This window comes from Mytilus galloprovincialis, chromosome 8, assembly GCF_965363235.1.
Source record: "Mytilus galloprovincialis chromosome 8, xbMytGall1.hap1.1, whole genome shotgun sequence".
In the NCBI taxonomy this organism is placed as follows: Eukaryota; Metazoa; Mollusca; class Bivalvia; order Mytilida; family Mytilidae; genus Mytilus; species Mytilus galloprovincialis.
Genome location: NC_134845.1, coordinates 49,088,262 through 49,111,431, shown reverse-complemented (window position 1 = coordinate 49,111,431; position 23,170 = coordinate 49,088,262). Strand labels below are relative to the sequence as shown.

At 32.7% G+C, this 23,170-nt stretch overlaps 1 protein-coding gene and 1 long non-coding RNA gene across 2 annotated transcripts; both read right to left on the bottom strand.

The window, feature by feature from the left end:
- Positions 1–551: 551 nt before the first annotated feature.
- LOC143043341 (uncharacterized) lies at positions 552–2,490 on the bottom strand. Its single transcript, XR_012968323.1, has 2 exons — positions 2,241–2,490; positions 552–969 (listed from the first exon to the last, which is right to left on the bottom strand). It is a non-coding gene; the product is annotated as an uncharacterized LOC143043341 (long non-coding RNA).
- Positions 2,491–5,213: 2,723 nt separating this feature from the next.
- LOC143043340 (uncharacterized) lies at positions 5,214–11,889 on the bottom strand. Its single transcript, XM_076215699.1, has 2 exons — positions 11,504–11,889; positions 5,214–7,736 (listed from the first exon to the last, which is right to left on the bottom strand). The coding sequence occupies exons 1-2, from the start codon at positions 11,793–11,795 to the stop codon at positions 5,812–5,814; spliced, it is 2,217 nt and encodes a 738-aa protein (XP_076071814.1). The 5' UTR covers positions 11,796–11,889; the 3' UTR covers positions 5,214–5,811.
- Between the last annotated feature and the right edge of the window lie 11,281 nt (positions 11,890–23,170).

Here is a 23,170-nt window from a genome sequence, read left to right as displayed (position 1 = left end):
TTTATCGTAACTGGCAGAATTTTTTCTGTAATCAAGAACAACAAACATTGCATGAATCAATATGATGTTCCTTCCAATGTTTGCGGAAAGTCCCGTGACAAACGTCAATTTATTAATTTAGTGAAAAGGCCCAGCGCTTAAAAACTATTAACTTCTTTATAGACTAGTGTACTATTTTAACATGATTCGTTTTATTTCCTTTTATTTCTTCTTTGTTGAAATAGTAAACATGATTAAATAAGGGCCAGCTGACACCCTCTTCTGTGTGTAATTTTACCGCTAAGAAATATGCAAATGAAAATAGATAGTATTACATAGATCATTTATATCTAATCGTTGGTTTTGTCTGTTTCATCATTTGCATTTGTTATGTCGGCTTTTGTGGCTTGCTCTGTAGTATGGGTTTGGTCATTGTCGAAGGCCGTGTAATGATATGTGAGTATTGACTGCTACGACATCTAAGTCTCTGTCGGAAATTGGTCTCATTCACAACCATACCATTTTCTTCTTTTCTATATATATTAAACAAAAAACGTGAAGTCAAGAAGTCGTTATTGTAATATCATTCTTTTATTACCTATATCATGAATCCAGAAAAAGACGAATGACTATCCCCACGTGCATTGTCTACTGCTCCTCCTCTGTGCTGAATGAAGATATGATCACCTGTCTTCAATGTGACAACACCACTCATGACCTGTGACTCAGCATGTGAAGAACCAGACGAGTAGCCTTTCAACAATAGTTCATGATTCTTATTCATCTGTGCTTCAATATCTGCACCCTGTCCATTTGAATAAATGACGCCTGTAAATTGATATGTTCCATCTTTTGGAGCTATGAACACTCCGGTTATAGGATCATATCCTCCTCCGATATTGGTTTTTACACTGTCGAATTTCAGTATTTGTTCGTTCCCGAAATTTTCACCAGAAATTAATAACACTGCAAAAAAGGCTGGTTTCGTATCTGGAAACAAAAATGAATACAACATTAATTTGAATTGTTACTTTTTAAAATGTGAATATTGTCATAAAGTATTGAGTCTTGTCGCGTCACGTGCACGTGTTATACATGGCAAATAAATAACAACGATTCGAAACAGGTGTGATATTGCTACATGTATTTTAAGTTCCCGATCAATACGAAAATTAAAAAAAGTATCCTCCAAATAAAACTTTTCAGATATAAAACAATAGTCAGATATTGTTTGAGTTGAATTTTGTTTCACATATTTAGATTTACATTTAGAGCTAGCATTGATGACTTCATATTGCACTTTTACATCCTTGTGCAAGAGTAGTGCAAACATTAAGAAGATTCTATCATTGGCAACGAAATGTATTATAGTTTTAACAAAATAACGAACGGAATGATTATGAATATAAGAATAAACGAATTACAGATATGACAGACAGCTACTAACGTCAATGACTTAACCATAGGCTTTTGACTTCGAACTGGTACATACAGATTGTGACGGAATTAAACTAGCACACGAGCGCCCAACCCTATTCGTTCCCAAGACAGTGTTGACACACCACACCATATAAAAAAACACCCGTTAAAATCTTTGCTGAAGGCTGGATACATAATATCGACACTAGTCACATACACAATCAGTAATTATAATTCAGTAATCAAAATGTATAGTTCATATAAGTTTTCCCCACCGAATCGGAGTACAGTTCATTTGCAACATTATAAATGAAGGGCACACCTTTTTTTTTAAATTGAACTGTTAATATGCTCCATATATCTAAATGTGCAAGTCTTGGTAAACAGAATACTTGGTTGTTTAAAAATGTGCCTATAAAAAAACGTTATGAAATTAATGGTTCATCGGTATACTACGCGTTAAGATGACTCGATCAATATTTGAGTCCCAAAGGGCATGATTTAGATGGGTTGCATTGTACATTTTTTTTATATGAGCTTTGCTCAATCATTACATATGTTAAACTAGTTCCTTTGTGAGACGATACGTTCTTAGATATAAGAAGATGTGGTATAAGTGCCAATAAGACAACTCTCTCATCAACGTCACAATTCGTAAACTTAAGGTAAATACAGTTTATTTGAAACATGAAAAATGTTTTTTTTTTTCACAACGAAAATTAGGTAATTCAGTTACATTTACCATTTTTTTAATCCGTTGCTGTAAACTTGGTACCGATAATTGTATGCTTTCTAAACATCCCCTATAAGATATTTTGACAAGATATAACAAAAATACCAACCATTCTGTGTTCTTTTCAGTTGTTCAAGTTCTTTCGTTTGGTTTAGTACGGTTTTCTCCAACTGATCCAGACGATTCAAAATGGCTGCAGGATCATCTAATAATAGACGTTTCCTGGCAACTGCAGTTGCACCAACGTTTATCAAATAACACAGAAATAACAAATAGCAGTGTAATTTTGCCATTGAGGCGATTTATTCCAAATTTGACATTGAATATCCGTATTATCTATTCTTATTTGTCATTCTATATTCTCGCCTTGTTAGATAAGACACGCTTTTGTCATGTTAATTTAAATTGTGAAATCACGTTGTTGTATATTTACAAGAACTTTTTGATTAGTTCATTGCCAAAGTTTTCTGTTTTTTTTTTTTAATTCATTTACTAATATTTAGACTTTGTAGCTTTTATAGATATATGGTTTATCACGGTGGCCGATCATCAATTACCAAACAGTTGATTTCAATTTCCTGTAACGTTCAAATTCCAGCTAGTTGTTCTTGTTTCGATTTAATAGTCGCTTTCTATGTATGTTGGCGTTTGTTTTTTGAAGTAGTTCAGTGTTTCTGTTGTTTCGTTATTTTCCTCTTTTAATTGATGTGTTTACCTCAGTTGTGGTGGTGACTCGGTTTGTTTCATTTAAATCAGTTAATGACTTTTGAACAGCAGTATGCTACTATTGCCTTAATTTAATACGTTGCTTCATTTTCTTATTCAAAATTCAAAGTAAGAGAATAGCTCGTGAATGCACTCAACAGTTGCCATATCACATTAACTTATAATTTGTTGATAGAGAATTCAGTCTAGTCATACATAAACTATTTATAATAAGACAGGACGCAGATACTTTAAAGGGAAATCAGATATTTTGTCTTCAATGTGACAACACCGTTCGTAACCAGCAAATCAGCATTGGAGGAAACAGACGCGTAGCTTCTTAGGAATACTTACAAAACAATGGCCAGATAAATATCAGTGTTTACAGGTTTTGATTTTTTTTCAGTTTACATTCATCTAAAGTCTTAAACTTCTTGATTTAGTGCAAAAATTAGAATGCTGTTATAATATTCGTACTTGAGAACTTGTCATTATTCATCAAAACTGAGCAAATGGTTTATACAGATATATGTTTTACTGCTGAATGCATTTTATAATTGATTGATTGATTGATTGATTAATTGATGTTTAACGCCACTTTCAGCACTATTTTGATATCTTGCGGTCAGTTTTTATTGTTGGAGGAAGCCGTAATGCCTGTATTTTATAAACATGATCATGCGTGTAAAATAATTGTTTGAAGAGCATTTGCTAAGAACTATGTCGTCCATGCAAAAACTGTCGGTGCATTGTTGGTCAATTGTATCCATTTCAACATGTCAATGACGCCATAGTGACATCACAAAGTCATGAGCTCATTCTACACTACCGTGTCCAGATTTTATTTAACCGTTCATTAATGGATGAAATTAAAATAATTGTAAAAGCCTTGCATCCTTAAATAAATAGATAATGATTCGCTTTAAACTAATTGACCTAACTAGTTGAAACTGTTTTGTTATCCCATAGGAACAGAAATCTTTGGAAATATGTACGGGTAACATATGAATATCAAGATTATAAAATATCATCCAACTTGAATATTTCAATCACCATAAACAACAGTGCTTAAAAGCTAGATATATATTGTCCAGACATGTGGTCATCGGAACAGTTTTAAATGCCCTTTGTATATCTTCACATATGTTTTTATTCATAATAATTAAATTGTATAAGATTGTGTTTACATTTACATAAGTTTACACGAAGCCGCGAAGTCTTGAACATTTGAGTTTCGGATCATTCTTATTGTAATGGTGTTCGTGTTGATCATACCATTGCTTCAATTATCTTGGTTTCTATCAATATTCTACTTCTAACTCTTTTCGTGTTAACATCTACAACCCATTTTCACCAAAATAATTTTACAGAGCAAGGTAAATCTGATTAAGGAAGTTCGCTACTTAGTTTCAAAATAAATGACTTTTGATAAAACTAGTATATATTGATAGGTGATTAATTAAGGAATAACAAAGCAAAAAATATAAAGAGGTCAATGTGCTTGTTTTCGAGATATTAACCACTAAAATTTTGCGGGGAAATGTTCTCTCTTGATTTTTCATAACTTTATCATTGACTAGTTAAAGTTCTCAAAAACAATTAAAAAATAAATAAGATTTTAAAAGACTTTTACAAATGGCTTATAATCATACATGCAAAAGATTTATAAAAAGAAAAATTAGGACAATGGGCAAATAGTTTTAAGGCATTCAAATGGATAAAACCAGAGCATTCAGAAAATCTGACAAAAATTCAAATCATGACAAGCGATTATCTTTAAGTTTGAACATGTGGAAACATTTTCGAAATGAACTATGAAAAGATTATTTGACAGCAACACGCCGACTACCTTGTTGATTCAAGGGATATTTCTCATACCTTGAACGCCGAATTAGAAAATGGTGTACATTGCAAAATGGGACAAGAACAATATGGAGTTTGAGTAACACAAGAAAACGATAACTGACATACAAAGCATCCAACCTTGTAAAAATGAAGAAATACATTTTATAACTACTTGCGTTCGGAGCGCTTTCATGAATTTACCTTCATCAAGACCGAGCATAGTTACACTCACAAAATTGAAAGTCCAGGGGATGTATATCAACCTATTCAGTTGAAATGCAATATGATCACAAGGAGCCTAGAAAATTACCGAATTCATCCAAGTTCAACTAGGACTGAGGGAGCACAAGTTTGACTTCGCATTGATGTTATCGGAAAATTGTGTCTTAAACAAAGACTAAGCCTTCCTACAGAACAATTGTAAAGGAACTCAGAACAGGACAAATATGAATGTAAATGAAAAATATTCAGAATCAGTAGCAATATTTGCGTACTTAATGGTCAAAATAGAATTCGAGTCACGTAAATGTATGTAACTAGTTTAATGACAGGTGAAATACTACAATATAGTATCAGTTGTTCCATAGTCACTCGCTGTTTGTTTACTTTATTGTAATAGCCTGTGTGTAACTCAGATGGATTCGGATCCCAGGACGATATTTCAGTTGGCATGTGACATGTACCTTTGAAATAAAGTTTCATGAGTGACATCGAGCTAGCTAGCGCTTGGTCTGGTCAAGAACTTTGCTGTTTGAATTGACAAGGCGTGGCAAACGAATATGATGTTGACATGAACAATATGTAAAGTTTGGACATCACAGGGGTTCAAGTTATTAATACTAAACGTATTTTTGTTAAACACGATACTCTTTTGGTTCTCCTCACGAATTTTCAACGGTAACTGGATTAAATGTCCATGGCCATATATCATTTTAAAATAACAAAAAACAAGTGACTGCTGACTTAATTGGGTGCCAAAATTTGATGCAAGCTTAAGCTTGAGGGGTCTGCTTTGTAACTCGGATCTATACACATGAAAAATATAACATGTAAAAGGTAACTTTTGAAATTCGTTTTTATGTCATAAGTTGCAGTGTGGTGAGAAATAGAAGCCTAATAGTCATCTCAATCTAATCAGATGTTAAATTACGCAGTCTTTGTATAGCACTGGAGCATAAAGTACCTCGACATTGTAAAGATTTTTGATACCAATGAAGTGCATTTGTTTTCCTCCCTGCAATTTCATTGCAAATTCCAGATATTGTAAAGGAAGTTGATTTCGTATTGTCGAAAACATTACCTTCGGCTGTCATTTCTAAATCGTATAACGCCTCGTTCCGCATGTCTATTTCATTAAGGTGATGATAACAAAGAAAACGTAAACAATAAGACATAACATCCGGAAGTACTAATAACTCGTTATTAATCACCTCTTGCCGAAGTTCATATGGAATGAGAATGGACATTTTTGTGTATACTACTATGTCGATTGTTGCGATTTTCATCTTTTTTCCTAGATAAAGTTGTTTGCTGACGAGCTTTTCGTACATGTGTTCCTCCCACTCACAATAGGTACTTCCTAATTGAAACATATCCGGTGTACATCGAGACAGGATATAATCAACAATACAAAGTGTAACTTTGTATCTTCCCAGAACATAAAAAAACGATGCATATAATAACCAGCCGGAAACAGCGTCGGTTTTCAAACTTTTTTGTAGAAGTTTTTGAAACATTCTCACATTAATTTGTTTGTTACATTTTGAAATCGAAAGCATCTGCACTAAACATTGACATATATTTGAGATATAATATTTGCATACTTCTTTAAGAAATACCGAGGGACAAGAATCTCTAAAAGAAATAAGAAACGATATTATTTTAAGACCAGCACGTGGACTTTCAATTGATGTGCCAATATTTGTAATTCGAAAAAATAAACATTCTAATTTTGTATCTGTGTAGATACTAGGTGATAATTGAAATTTGTCATTCATTATAGGAGTTCCATTACGTTTTATGTTCCTCATTAGTTCAAGAAGTGATGTATTATTTGACTTGTTCACTTTTCCCCTAAACATGTTGTTTTCCGGAATAAAATAGTTTGGACAATAACAACAATCAACCCAAGTGATTAGTTTTTCAATGCAAAGGGAAAAACATTGTTTCATATTTGTGATTTTGAATGAATCAATTGAAATTTCTTCAGAGACCCAGAACACAGCTGTTTTTAGGAAATACGAACATAGTAAATCCTTTTCATGTAAGTTTATGAGTTGTAAACTACATTTAAGCAGTCTATAACAAATCATTTGTGTATAATTGAAAGAATGGCATAATTCTTTCTCTGCCTCGGAAAATGATACGCGCCATAATAATTCGTCATCCTCTTGACGTCTTCGTGGTCCAATAGGTACGAGCAAACAGCCACGTTTGGTTATATTACGGATTAATGTATCAGTTGGCCATTCACCATATCTATGGCGGTAAATCCATTTTTCTGCCTGTTTTGGCCATCTTCTTGAACGTAGACAAAATGCAAAATCATAATCCTGATCTGGGTCTGAAATACAGGGGCCGTGATTTGTGAAGTTTAAGGCAGACATGCTCTGAAGTAGATTTTGTCGGAAACGGCTACTGGACAGGAAAATGCCATCGTTATCAGAAGACACAACAAAACCATCATCTTTAATATAGTTTACTTTTTTTCCAATAGCAATTAATTTAAGTTTAGAAAATCCTGGATAATGATGATCATATTCCATTTTAAGGATGGTTTCCCGCAATGTTAAATCTTTACCCTGCATGTTTTGTATAATATGAACATTATTTATGACATGCATTATATCAACATCACTATCCAGAAAATGTACCCCCTCTGCCAAACTACCGCTGCTTATCTGCGTAATAGTGGACTCACTTTCTTTTTTTATCTTATCTTTTAGCAGAAACATCATCTGTCTTAGGCGTAGGTATCTTTCCTCTGCACAGACACACTGACGTGCATCACAAGCATTGCTATCATGTACATACCCATTCTCTTGACTGGAAATTTCTGTCAAAAAATAATATTTGCATGTCAAAATATGGGGGAAAATAAAATAGTCCTTTTTTCTGAATTTTTCTGGACTCATTTTTTTCTGTTTGATTATAGGCTTATGCTGAATTGAAACATAATATATAGATTAAAATATAACATTGGTGGGAAAATGTTTAAAGTTATATTGAGCATGTATACATACAGATATTAAGTCTAGTGTAAAAAATGGAGAACTAAAAAAACAGATTTTTCCCGTGTGATGTAGGTGAAAGACAGAGAGAAAAAATGTCACCCTTTCTCTAATGACTTGGAGAAATATCTGGATGAAAACTATGGGATGGTCTAAAATTTATGAATGAAAAATTTACAGAGAATATTGATTTGTATATCAAGTTATTTATTCTTTTGTAAGCTGATGACACAATTATTTTTGCGCAGTCGGAAATTTCTTTCAAGCTCGAAAAAAATTGGTAGACCAAGCTCAAAAACACGATATGCTCTTTACAAGAAGATACAAAATATCTCGATTCCGTTTGATTTACAGTTAAAATTATTTGACGCATTGGTTGTTCCTATTTTGACCTATTCCTCGGAAATATGGGGGTTTAAAAATAAAAATAATACTGAACAAATACATCTACAGTTTTGTAAGCGCAGTTTGGGGTGCGATCATCTACGCCAAATTTTATTGTGCATGGGGAACTTGGAAGATTTCCACTTGAACTGCAGATCAAGTTAAAAATTGTATGTTTTGGCACAAGCTAGTAACAAATGGTAAAAAAACTATCGGGTAAACTGTATAAGTTACTTTGGTACATGCATAAGCATGAAGGTTATAATTTCAAGTGGTTTAACTATGTAAAATCTGTGTTTAATTACTGTGGCTTTTGTAAACTATTATATTCCGGAGCAAGTTGATTTTAATTATATCAAAATAAATGTAAGGCAGCGTCTCCAGAACCAGTTTATTCAAAGGTTATTCTCTGATATAAAATATTGTAATAGTAATGTGCTGTCTAAGCTGTCAATTTGTATTCAAAAGGTAGAAAAAATGCTTGTCTAATTATAAACTGTAGTAAACACAGACTTATTTCTGAAGATGTATAATTTAAAAATGTATACTGTTTCTATTATGAACTATACGTTGTAGACTAAAGTGTGTATGATATGCTTCTGTTACGCAGTCTTCTGCGGCTGAGTTTTCTTTAATAAACTATGGAACTATGAGATTTAAAAATCTTGCATCTTTTTGATGATAACAATCCAGGAAAGTGGAATGCTATCATGTTTACTGGAAGTGGTATGGCCTAGTAAAAACAGCAAACAGAAAGTAGAAAAAAAAAATGTTTTGACTTCAGGGTTACGTAACTTTTTATTGTTCGTGGCATTACCCACTTTTTAGCTCACCTGGCCCGAAGGGCCAAGTGAGCTTTTCCCATCACTTTGCGTCCGTCGTCCGTCGTCTGTCGTCCGTCGTCCGTCGTCGTTAACTTTTACAAAAATTTTCTCCTCTGAAACTACTGGGCCAAATTGCGTGTAAACCAAACTTGGCCACAATCATCATTGGGGTATCTAGTTTTAAAAATGTGTCCGGTGACCCAGGCAACCAACCAAGATGGCTGCCATGGCTAAAAATAGAACATAGGGGTAAAATGCAGTTGTTGGCTTATAACTCAAAAACCAAATCATTAAGAGAAATCTGACATGGGGTAAAATTGTTTATCAGGTAAATATCTATCTGCCCTGAAAATTTCAGACGAATCGGACATTCCGTTGTCGGGTTGCTGCCCCTGAATTGGTAATTTTAAGGAAATTTTACTGTTTTTGGTTACCTTGAATATTATTATAGATAGAGATAAACTGTAAACAGCAATAATGTTCAGCAAAGTAAGATTTACAAATAAGTCATCATGACCGAAATGGTTAGTTGACCCCTTTAGGAGTTATTGCCCTTTATAGTCAATTTCTAACCCTTTTTCATAAATCTTAGTAATCTGTTACAAAAATCTTCTCCCCTGAAACTACTGGGCCAAATTAATCCAAACTTGGCCACAATCATCTTTGGGGTATCTAGTTTAAAAAATGTGTCCGGTAACCCGCCATCTAACCAAGATGGACGCCACGACTAAAAATAGAACATAGAGGTAAAATGCAGTTTTTGGCTTATAACTCAAAAACCAAAGCATTTAGAACAAATCTGACGTGGGGTAAAATTGTTTATCAGGTCAAGATCTATCTGCCCTGCAGTTTGAAGATGAATCGGACAACCCTTTGTTGGGTTGCTGCCCCTGAATTGGTAATTTTAAGGAAATTTTGCTGTTTTTGGTTATTATCTTGAATATTATTATAGATAAAGATAAACTGTAAACAGCAATAATGTTCAGAAAAGTAAGATTTACAAATAAGTCAAAATGACCGAAATGGTCAATTGATCCCCTAAGGAGTTATTGTCTTTTATAGACAATTTTTAACAATTTTCATAAAATTTGTAAATTTCTACTAACATTTTCCACTGAAACTACTGGGCCTAGTTCATTATAGATAGAGATAATTGTAAGCAGCAAGAATGTTCAGTCAAGTAAGATGTACAAACATATCACCATCACCAAAACACAATTTTGGCATGAATCCATCTGCTTCCTTTGTTTAATATTCACATAGACCAAGGTGAGCGACACAGGCTCTTTAGAGCCTCTAGTTTTTCGATCAAATCACAATTTCACATTAGTACGTCTTACATAATATGAACATGAAAAAAGAATCAAAGATCAGCTGCTTTGCATGGAAGCCTATGGAGCAGTCGATTACAAGAGGGTAACCTGCATATGACGACAAATATATTTCATTGTTCATTTTCAAGAAGCAATCAAATAGCCGCTATCAACACACAATTCGCCCTAATAACGAAAACAACATAAGAATATGATAAGTAACAACTACTAACAAAGCTCCAGACTTTCGTCAGTCCGTCAGTCCTGTTCTTGTCATCGCAACTCCTCTGAAACCGCATAACAGAATTTCATGAAACTTTTTAGATAATAAGGACATACTATGTCGATGTGCATATCGACAGGAAATTACGATTCAAATTTTTTCTAGGAGTAACGCCGCTTTGAACTTATTTGCCTCAATATACTACTGCAACAGTTTGTCATTGCAACTCCTCTGAAACCAGTTTCTTATGTCTATTTATCTTATACTAACATGTATTAGTTGGTACAAGTAATAATTAATGTAAAATGGATAGCATGGTTACGAATCATTTAAATCATATTATATAAATAACACATAGCTGAGAGGGTCATAGAGCAGATTTGTTACCCCGAGAATTCATTGTCATCTGAGGCGAAGCCAAGTTGACAATGTTTTTTTCGAGGGGTACCAATCTGCCCCATCAACCTCTCAGCTATGTGTTATTTGGTTTATCTTACTGAATGTCCTACAAAATGTATCATTATAGCCATTTACTGTTGAATTTTAAATCTAAAGTATTTCACCATGACGTCACGTGCATAATAAAGTTTCAGATATCACAAAAAAGTAATAGAAGTGAAGCAAGATGGGTATTTTTTATTTTATAGAAATTGAGCATTGCAATTAATTATTTGATGTAAATTCAATTCATTAGTCTTTAAATAATCGAATTTAATTGGTCTGGAAGAGAGGGTTGCATTAAAAAAATTGTCTCCCGCTCAGTAATGGGATAGCGTTAATTGTCTACCTCGTATAAGCCAATCAAAATCTGTCAATTTAATGTGAAGTATAATAATACAAAATACTACCTTCAATTCCTAAGTTGTTGTGTTCGAGGAATTCTAAATATGCAGTGGTTGTCTTTTTGGGATGCAATATATTTGTTATTTTTTGCCGATTTCTTTTCCTCCGCATAAGACATTCAAGGAATTTCTTTTCAAATGTCTGGATGGTGAGGCCAAAAACATCATTCTGAACTACAATGTCGCCTTCAAAAGTTTGACGAAGGCACGAACTGTATTTCCTATTTCCTTTATAAGGAAAAGTTTTAACACCATATTTATCATAGTACGACAATTTCCTTATTCCGAAGCGATCCATTGCCAGTGACGATTGATGTATATAAAAAATGACGGAATGCTGACAGCCTCGCTCAGGTTATGCTACCATTGTTGTGTTATGATATACCCAATAATCTAACTGTAAAAGACATAAATGATTAGAACATTTAGACAGTCACAATGCACATCAAAATATACGATTAAATAAATAGGCAGGGGATTGCGATTGCAAAGTTATGGTCGATGTACATTTTTTACTACAATTTTTTACTTTAGAACTTTGAAATTTTGCAACATATATGTACTATATACATAGAAAAGATGCCCCTTCTTTAATGTATTTATTCCGGACCATATGAGTTTTTGGACCATACGCGTATGATCATGACCATATGGGTATATACTCATATGGTCCGACCATACAAGCGCGGTTTGTCGGTGTCATGTCCTAGTGTTTTCAAACACAAATTGCTTACACTGCTTTAAATATCATGCCATTTAATTCTCAGAAAATTCAATCCCACCGAAGTAGCCGTGAATTTTATTTCAAAATATTACAATTGAAAATAATGGCGTGCATCAGTATGCTGTTTTACTAAAGTTGAAAACATTAAAAGAGGGGCAAAAGATACCAAAGGGACATTCAATCACACAACTGGAAAATAAAACTGACAACGCACTATAATGATTAAGATTAATCCAACATTGTGTTTTACCTGGTTTCATGTAACTGTTTAAATTCGATTTAAGTAGTGTATATGGGGCTTTTTCAAAATATAACCTAAATATATCTGTAACCATAGGTACTTGGGGACAGGACAAGTTTTTTTTTTGCCCTCCCCTTTTTTTCCAAAATCCGTTATTTTTTCGTTTCTTATTAATTTCAAGTATTTTTGCGTTTTTCTGTATTGATAGAACAACTACAAAATGTACAAATTACTAGACTAAGTATTTGCTATTTACTATCAATTTCAAGTTTACTATCCACAGCGTCTGTCACTGATATATTTAGTTTGTTTTTTTTTTTTTCATTTTGGATATATATATATCGGTTAATTTAGTGGTACATATTTAGTTGATGTCTTCATAGTTGATACAATTGAAGTGAAATGTTCATTCAATGTTTCTGCTCTGTTGTGGTCGTTTTCTGCTGGTATAGCTGCTTTAATCTTTGATGGTTGCATACTTTGAGAGTTCTTTTACATGATCTGACCTGGTCCTACCAAGTGAGCTTTTCTCGTCATTTGGCGTCCGTCGTCCGTTTTCGTCTTAGTTAACTTTTCAAAAATCTTCTCTGAAATTACACGGCCAAATGTTACCGAACAATTACCTTTATTAAGGGCATACGATACAGTTTTGATCCCGTATTTAAATTCTGATAAAAATTTCCATATAGACTATTTTTTACCTGATTAAATCAAATATGTTATAAAAAATATACTTTCATGTGCTACTTTTTGAGTAAAATGAGGTCGAAATTTTGTAAATTTGCTCAAAATTCGGATTTTCCTTTCGAAAGAAAGGCCTTTCTTTTTTGTTTTAAAAGATAAACACAAATTGTGTTTTTTTTTTTTTAATTTAATTTCTGTATTATAAAAGTATCCTAAAAATTTATACATTTTTTATTCAGAAATAACTCATATTTATCAAATTTTGCGGCCCTTTATAGCTTGTTGTTCGGTGTGAGCCAAGGCTCCGTGTTGAAGGCCGTACCTTGACCTATAATGTTTTACTTCTATAAATTTTTATTTGGATGGAAAGTTGTCACATTGGCACTCATACCACATCTTCCTATATGTAGAAAAAAACATCAATGTTTGCTGTATATTTATAAAATTAAAAAAAAAATTGCACTATTTACGTTTTCATGAAAATTGGCACACATAATCTTTCGCGTAATCAAACCAAATGGCATTTTAAAACAGAGGGGTCCATGAACTCGTTTTCTTGTTAAATAAGTTTGAATGATAAAAATCAGTCGAAAACTGAATCTTTCCCGATAAGTCATAGTTTGACGTCGCGAAAATAACAATTTACGTTAGCAACGTCATAACCTCCCCTGTAACTGTATCTCATGCCCTTAAAGGAAGTCGTCTGACAGTTTTAGTTAAACTTGGCAACAGTTATCATTAGTGTATCTAGTTTGTAAAGTGTGTGGATAACCCTGCTTGGCAGTAAAGATCGCCGACGTTGCTAAAATTAAAACATAGGAATACAATGCAAGTGTTGCCTTTCGAAAACCGCTACGAATAGCAAAAACCTGATGTGAAAGACTTGTTTGGAACTGGAGTGTTGAGCTCTACCTAATGTCCATTCACGCCAAAACGGTCAAATGATTTCTTATCATAATATATGAGTTATCGCCCTTATATAAGGAATTTTACCACTTTCCATGTTTGCCTTTATATTAAAATATATAATAAATAGATGGAAACTTTTAATAGCAAAAATTACCAGCAAAACAAGATCTACAATGAGGTCAAAATGTCCAGCGAAATCTTTAATCGACTCGTCATTAGTGTTTTGTCAAGCCTTCGACTTAAGTCGATTAAGCGAGAGATAGCGATCCTCATTCCGTCGGCGTCGTCGTCGTCCTCGTCGGCGACGTCGACAAATATATCACTACTAGAACACACCCGCGAAATCGCGGGCATATACAGCTTGTGAACACAGGGACTCGGTTAGCAGATTAAAATTTTGTAAATCAATGTTTTTAATATATTTTTTATTATTTGCTTTCTATTTCCATTACTTTATTAACGTATTTAACGTTGCCATCACTATTTCTTTGTTTTCTGGCAATGTGCAGTTTACTATCCATATCTAAAAAATATATTAAAAACATTGATTTACAAAATTTTAATCTGCTAACCGAGTCCCTGTGCTTGTGAATTGTTGTAGGATGATTTTTTGTAAAAGATATTATGTATGGAGAATTTCATAAAAGGTATCAAAAGCTCTTTCCCTTTTTCCAAAGTCCGATTTTTGTTTCCTTTCTGTTAAATTCAATTATTTTCGTGTGTCTGGCCTCAGACCACAATTATTCTTCTTCTTGGCTACAATGCTTCTTTTGGTAAAAGTAAAATCAAATAAAAAAATTGCACCATTTCAAACATGAAATAAATGTAACTGCTTATATATAGACCATTATTAGTCTAATAAAATATGCTTCTATAGGACAATCCTATCAGTGCTTTTTCTTTTGAGAGCCTTATTTACATGCCAATGGTATAGGATATGAATCATGTATAAATGACTAAGACCGACTAAGGCTTATTTGAGGGGTGGTCGGAGGGGCCCTGATCCCGAAATGGTTCATTCTGGCTATTCCTACATTTTGAATTTTATAGGTAAAATAGTAAAATTTTATGTAGGAGTTCCCAGAATTTGTATGTAAACAAAGGGATTATGTAGGATTATGTTGTAACAACACTAAAACTAATGAGATCTAATGAATCAAGGTAAATCCAGGGAATTCTTCTGTAAGAATAATTTATATCACAATCTTTTATTACATTCTTTTATATAATAATTTCATAGCATATTTGGTGAAAATAATATTCAAAAGCACAATATGAATTTAATGACATAATGGTATACACAAGCAATTGCAATTATTTACATTATTGTATACAAGTAAATAATATCAATTGAAATATAAATGTTAAATCATTCTTTGAATCAAAGCACTAAATTTTGAGTTACACTAAACAAAGCACCAAAAGTACACTGAATTGACATTATTCATAGCACTCACACATTAATACATTGCACATAATTCATAAATTGAACATATAAGAGAATACAAATTCTTAATCAATGTGCAGGAGATGAGAAGCAGCATCTCCATACTCAACTGGGGTAAGTTCATCATTCTGTAACCTTATTTTTTGAGTGTTTGGAGTCTGTCATCTATTTCCCTGTACTTCCTCTTTCTTGGGATACGTTTCCCGCCAGCTCTGTACTGGATCAATGTGAGAGCACTGAAGGCTTCTTCTTGTCTTAACAACCTGATCATACTGAAGATGTTTAGGTGATGTGCCTTTACTAATTACTTAGGGTTCTTAACGTGCAAAGCGCTCTCTTTACACGAGGCATCAGATTTAACGTCCCCAATCTGACCGGATGTGACTGCAAACTTGATACATCCAAACGGACGCCCCACTTCGGCAAGCGTTTTACTGCCGGTCGGAAGAAAACCAAGTGACCATATTTCTATTCCCCAGTCACCCTTGGGGGCTAGGAACATCTTGGCTGGTTGCAGTAGGATGTTGAATTCTCAAATAAAAGGTAATCAGAGTTCAAAGTTAATTGGCTTGACTTAATCTATTAGGCCAATATACACTTATCTATAATGATTAAGTACTTTAAGCATGTTAAGCATTACTTTTGATATTATATTCATTTTTAAAAATCATACTTTGTTAAAATAATGAAATTAATAATTTCTTTGAGGCTGAAGTTGAAAGTTTGGGTATCTATTAATTTTCTTTTTAAATACGTTTTTTTACAGACTTTTAAATGTTTTACTTCTTTTTCTTCTCTATTCCAGTGCTTTTACTTGCTTTTCTTCTAAATAGTTTTATTTTCTACAAATTCCATAAGATTAAAATAATTAATTTTATTACTTAATGCATGTTTTCAAACAAAAAAATCCCATTATTTTACATATAATTTTTATTTAATTTCAACAGGTAAATTTACCTTTGACCCAATTAGACACTAATGACTAAAACAACATCTCTTTCAATAACAACATGTATTGTTCTTCCACTAATCCCCCATGTAGGAATAGCCAGAATAGTAAAATACAAAATGTAGGAATAGCCAGAAGACACCCCCGAAATCCCGAAATCGAAAAATATATTCCCGGATCCCGTAAGGATCAATCACTAAATCCCGAGCTTAAAAACACCGGTCCCGACGCCTCGAAAAAGGTCCTGTCCGCCTCTAATCTCAACCTTACTTTAATTTTTGCCAAATCACTATTTTCCCTTTCAACAATAAATTTTTATGCCCCATTTATGGGCATTATGTTTTCTAATCTGTGCATCCATGCGTTCGTTCGTTCGGTCGTCCGTCCGTCTGTCCCGCTCCCGGTTAAAGTTTTTGGTCGAGGTAGTTATAGATGAAGTTGGGCATGTTTTACTTATTTTAATATATATGCAAGAGCTCATGATGACCCCTTAAATAGTAAACATTCAAAGAAAGCAATAGAGAGAATACAGAGAGTCTATATATTAAAGTAGTATAATCGTAGTTTACATATAGATAAACGCGAAAAATAATTGTCCTCTAGAAGGAGGTATAATAGTTGTGATTCTTGCGATCTAAACAACATGATATGGAGAACGCTCTGAATGGCTTATTTATTTTTCATTTTTGTTATCCATCATACGATTGCTTGTACTTGTGTCACGTTTTACTTTTTTTAATATATATATATATATATATATATATATATATATATATATATATATATATATATATATATATATATGCAACTGGTATGACCCCTTAAATAGTAAATATTCAAAGAAAACAGTAGAAAGAATACAGAGAGTCTCTATATATTCAAGTAGTATAATCGTAGTTTACATGTAGATAGACGCGAAAAAATATTGTTCTCTATAAGGAGGTATAATAGTTTTTGTTCTTGCGATCTAAACACCATGATATGAAGAACGATCCGATTGGCTTATTAATTTTTTTTCATTTTTGTAACTATCCCACCATTGGTTGTATTTGTGCATGTTTCAAACCGGAAGTCTTATCTATGACTAAAAGTCAGTCCGATGACGGAATCATATCCGGACTCCTTTTTTGTAGTTTTTCTCCCAAAATAACTCAATCTGAATAATCATAAGAATGGATGACAAATGCGACTATGCATGTTACCTATAGGACACAGAGGCATGATGATTGATTTACTGTGGAAGGAAGAGAAGCGACACACAAAATGATGTCTTCTCGTTTAATAGTATAGATGTGGTTCTAGTTTTTGAAATTTAAATAACTTTCTTAAACTATCCTGGATTTCTACCACACTTGAACAGTAGCTTGTTTATGATCACAAGATAGTATCCAGAAATAAATTTTGTTAAAATTAAATTCCATGTTGTCCGTATTTTACTTATAAATGGACTTATTTTTTCTGTCAGGAAACATAAAATTCACTCTGTGGTTAAAGTTTTTAAAATTTTAATAACTTTCTGAAACTATCCTGGATTTGTACCAAACTTGGACAGAAGCTTGTTTATAATCAAAAGATAGTATCTTGAAGGAAATTTTGTACCTGTTTATCTCTATTTTACTTATAAATGGACTTAGTTTTTTCTTCCAGTTAAGATTACATACAGTCTGCAGTTAATGTTTTTAAAACATTTATTAGATTCATAAACTATCCTGGATTTTTGCCAAACTTGTACAGAAGCTTCTTACAATAAAAAGATAGTATCGAGAGGAATATTTTTATTGATTTTTTTCCTCATTTTTGTTGAGTCTACGATTAACTGCAAAAGTAGAGACTATGGGTAAAGTAACCCTTAGGAATTTTTGGTCTTTATGATTTTACCAATCTTCAGTGCTTTTGTCAATTATCTTGAAAACTATAAGCGATAGATAGAATCTTTCAAAACAAAAATGGTGACCCAGATACAAGTTAAAATTTCCGTTATAGTAAGTAGAATTTTTAAAGTAATGATTGCCCTTAGATATCCTCTCTTGTGTTTTGGGTTAAAACTAAAAAAGATAGTGAGTTTTGTCATGAACTATTCTGAAAGTCTATAATGTTGGAGAGATCTAATTGTTTTAGATGCACATAGACCTAGGCTAGTGCTCTTTATAGCCTCGTTGTTTTTTGTTTGTATAGTTGTTGTTGTGTATTTCCAAAAATGATTGCTATTTTCTTTGATATCTAGCTCCTATCCTATTGTCAACATAACTGTTGTGTGACTTCGTTACTATATTCGTTAATAATTTTTATCTTTCCGTTTCCGTTTCCGTTCCGTTTTCCGTTTCCGCCGTTTATCAACACCCTATCGTATAGTCAGCTATATAAAAACCCCCAGTAAAACAAGTCTTACGACGAATAAAACGGCCTGATGTATCATGACAGAACAATATAAACGTGAACAAAAGTACACCAACCAATGACAACCACGAAATTACAGGCTCTTGGCTACGAAATAAACGTTTTTCTCGGACCAGGTAAAAAATGTATTCAAATTATTATAATGAATTCACATAATAAAAAATGCATGAATTTTCAAATAAATGTGTAAAAAAAAACTACGTTGATTAATATGCACGTTTTTCTTTTAAAATGTCTATTTGTAAACATCTCAGTATCCTGTTCGGAATTTTAATTTGAACGCATCAGTGACTTCTAATCTTTAAAACTTTTAAAACTTTAAAGTTTATTAAATGTGTTTTCTTTTTAATTGCGAAACGTATAACTGTTGTTCGATCAGGTTTGACTTTTATACAAATATTTAGCAAATGAGATATTAATTAGGGTGTATAATTCCAGGCACCATAATCTGGTCTCAAGAGAAAACTGTATAGACAAGTCCTATGAAATTAATGAGTCAATTTATCAAAAACTCAAAGAGCGTAAGAGTACTAAAACCGTCGCAATTTGATATTCACAAACTATTTCAATATACTGGTTTGATCAACAAGCGTTTAAAAAGTAATCCTTGCATAAGCTATGTAACTTATTCACCAAACATTTAAAATGTCACGCTCCACTATGCATTAACTGAATGGTCCTTACTCAGTCTCTATATATTTCCTATTGCATTCATTTTCCACCTTTTTTTGTGGGTTGTATCCACCCCAATTTTATTCTGTTAGTCTGTTTGTCCTAAACAACCAACAACCAATCAACAATTTTACATACATAATATATACTTATTATGAATGATATAAGTATTATTCAGAATATTGTTTTTAAATATTGAACTAAACGTTCGAATAAATGGAACATTTTTCATAAATTTCAATTTGCCAAAAAATGTTTATATTCGGGAGCATACCCCACATTCGACGTTATACGGGAAAAGGCATCTTAAATACATTCCTTTACTTACCATTGATAAGTTTTTGTGTTGAGTTTTCCATTCATCATTAATAGGTCATGATTGAACATATTCACCATGACGGTCACTAAATAATAGTTTAAATATTTGTAAATAAAACGTATATACCTTGTTTATATATATATAAAATACTTTCAAGGACACGCGTCTCATTCATGTGAATATATCAAGTCAAACGATGTACCTGTTTAATTTATGGTGCAGGTTTTTCTTCTTTTTTAGGTAATTTTTTATCATACGTAAAAGACGTTTACAATGTAGGTATTAATTCAAATTATAGAACTATAAAATTTGAACATATATTGAAAAAAAAAATCTATGATTAATGGTTCTCATAATAATCCAGTAGTTAAGAGAATTAAAGTTTTAAGTACAAAACTAGTAACAGCTGTTGTGTATCAACATTTCAACTTTATACAAAACATGCAAAATGAATACAGCCATATTTACATTGTGTCATAGATCAAACTTGTTCGTTCAGTATATGTTTACTTGTTTTTGTTATTAATAGGTATTTTGATCGAGTTAAGCCATTTCAATAGATATTTTATAGTGTGTCTTTCTATATTGTGATGTTACACTATTATTTCAGGTTAAGGTGAAGGTTGGCGCCTGTTAAAACGTTCAAACCCGCTGAATTTGTTTGCACATGTCCTAAGTTAGGAACCTGTTATTCAGTGGTTTCATTTGTTGATGTGATTTATAATAAGTGTTTCTCATTTCTCGTTTTGTATATAGATTAAACCGTTGGTTTTCCTGTTTGAATAGTTTTACACTAGTAATTTTTAGGCCCTTTATAGCTTGCTGTTCGTTGTGAGCCAAGGTTCCGTGTTGAAGGCTGTACTTTGACCTATAATGGTTACTTTAATTTACAAATTGTGACTTGAATGGAGAGTTGTCTCATTGGCACTCTTATTACAAAAAGTCATCTTCTTATCTTAAAGTTTATAGATTTTGTTTCTGAATGATAAAATTACTTTTTTCTGTGAAAAAAAAAACGTCAGTAGATTATTCACAATGTTTGCAATCATTTACAAACGACAATTGCGCTAACCAGCACGTCATAGAAAGCGTTCCAATTATTCAATAATTGAAAAGTAAGTTCATTTAAGAATTGAATACTTCTTTTTGTAATTTCATTGGGGTGTAAAAACGTTGACCGAAGTAAATTTTGTATGAAGAGCGGGAGCGCTTTGTTCTTTAAATGTGCGCACGTTTCTGTAAAAGTTGCTCACCTTCCCTAATATATTGGATGTTTAAATCGACATTGGCTGTCAAATTCATGTTCACCGATTTTACTTAAATTCTCATATCTGATTTATAACATACTAAAACGTATATCTAAATTATATAAAAAGTCTGAAATAAACAATTTACAAGGCGAGGGCTCGATAATATGTATCATCGTTTCGAGTGTTCTTTAATCTACATGCCATCTAATAAACTATCGAGTTGACTTTCGAAGACTGCCGAGGGTCATATTTATAAGCGATATAAACAGAAAAATAGATATAAATTGATTGGTTGTTGGTGTTAAACGCCACTTTTAAGCGCCTTTTTTTTTGCTTTTTGGTGGGGGTCACATGAATACGGTTTCAATGAGGTAGAATTATTCACTTGCAAATGAATAATTCATCATCGATGTTTCTTAGCTTATTTTGACGAAATTGAAGTATACCGACTGCTTAAAGTTAAATATAACAACACAATCATATTTCAAATTTTGTATATATCTCGACTGTAGCTAGTGTCCTTTAAGACTGAAACTACCAAAGGTATCGTCATACCCGAAAAGGCATCAGAACTTTGCATATATAATTGTATAAATTCAAGTAAATCCAAGTTCGGTGTTGAGGTACTCCAATAGCTCGCAATTTTGCGTTGACATGAAATATAATGATCTGTTGATTTTCTATATGCACTGTTTTTGAAATGTTATTGTGTTCTTCCCCAGGCATGTATTTATCTTGTCGAATTCGGCACATTTTCCGTGATAATCTTCAACTTCGTATTTGAAATGGCCTTTGATCTGTTTTGATTCGAGCGTCATGAATGAGCATAGAGTGACGAAACGTGCGTCTGGTTTACCAAATTATAAGCTGGTATCTTTGATGAGTTTTTACTGGGCTGGTCCCCTGGAGAACTAACATTCCACCAGCAGATGTATGAACGCAATAATAACATAACACTTCATCAATTTTACTTCTTTGCATGAAGGAGGGTAAACTTGATTTATTAGTATCCTGAGTAGTATGGTTCTCATTTATACTACCATATGCATAATGTCTTTTTAATTTTTGCATTTCAATCATTTTAATTTTGGCGTACTTAACATTTATTAAAGAGGGACGAAAGATACCAGAGGGAAAGTCAAACTCATAGATTGAAAATAAACTGACGGCAATCAAACCTACTTTTACCTTCAATGTATGTTCATAGTTGACGCGATTATACAAAAAAAGAGTACCAAAAACACCTAGCAAAGGAGTAGGTCCGGTAAGGACCGATTTTGGCCTCAAATTTCAGGTTCATCTGATGAAAGATTTTGACCACTTTTTAAACACTTAAGTGTCTATTTCATTTGATTCGATTAGGTTATGTGAAAGATTTTAACTTATTTAGTCATTAAAAACAATCCGATTCAAGCCTAAATATGAAAAATCTACCAAATATGCCAAAAAATGTCACTTTTCAGATGGTTTTCGTCAAAAATGAAAGTGGCCGCATCCGTGTTCATCCTCAACCTTTATATATGTTATGTATAATCATAAAGTACAACTTACATTTCAATATTAAGGATGAACACGAATGCGGCCACTTTCGTTTTACACGAAAACCGTCCAAAATTCAACTAAAATGCTAGAATTGTGAAGATTTCAGTAATTTAGCATGACTTAATGGTGCTAGTACCCGATATATGTGCATTGTATTATCAAAAACAGCCCATATTTATGTAGCAGAAGCATTCTACTGTCCAATAAATAAATAAAAGTTTACATTTTAACAATTTTGTAAAACTGCTATATTTTGGGGCCAAAAAGGGGTCTTACTGGACCTACTCCTTTTAATTAATTAATCTTCATAAAAAAATCTCCCTTGTTCAGCGTTATTTTCACCTTGATCTAATCCTATATATTCATATTTGAGAAAAAAAAATCGATGCAATTTTGCTAATGTATATCATAAACAAACCACAAGTATAATTTTTGTCACTTATGAAAGTTCTATGCATGCAGGTTTTTCGTTCATAGAAGTAGTGTAAATTACACAATTCAGAGAAGGAATTTAAGTTTCACTGTGATTTTATTTTTTT

What these genes read in the sequence shown, in the direction of transcription:
- LOC143043340 (XM_076215699.1), bottom strand. Translation starts at nt 11,795, where the DNA reads ATGGATCGCTTCGGAATAAGGAAATTGTCGTACTATGATAAATATGGT. An exon ending in CAACAACTTAGGAATTGAAG is followed by an intron (nt 7,737 to 11,503) that starts GTAGTATTTTGT and finishes ATTTTTTGACAG; the next exon opens with AAATTTCCAGTCAAGAGAAT.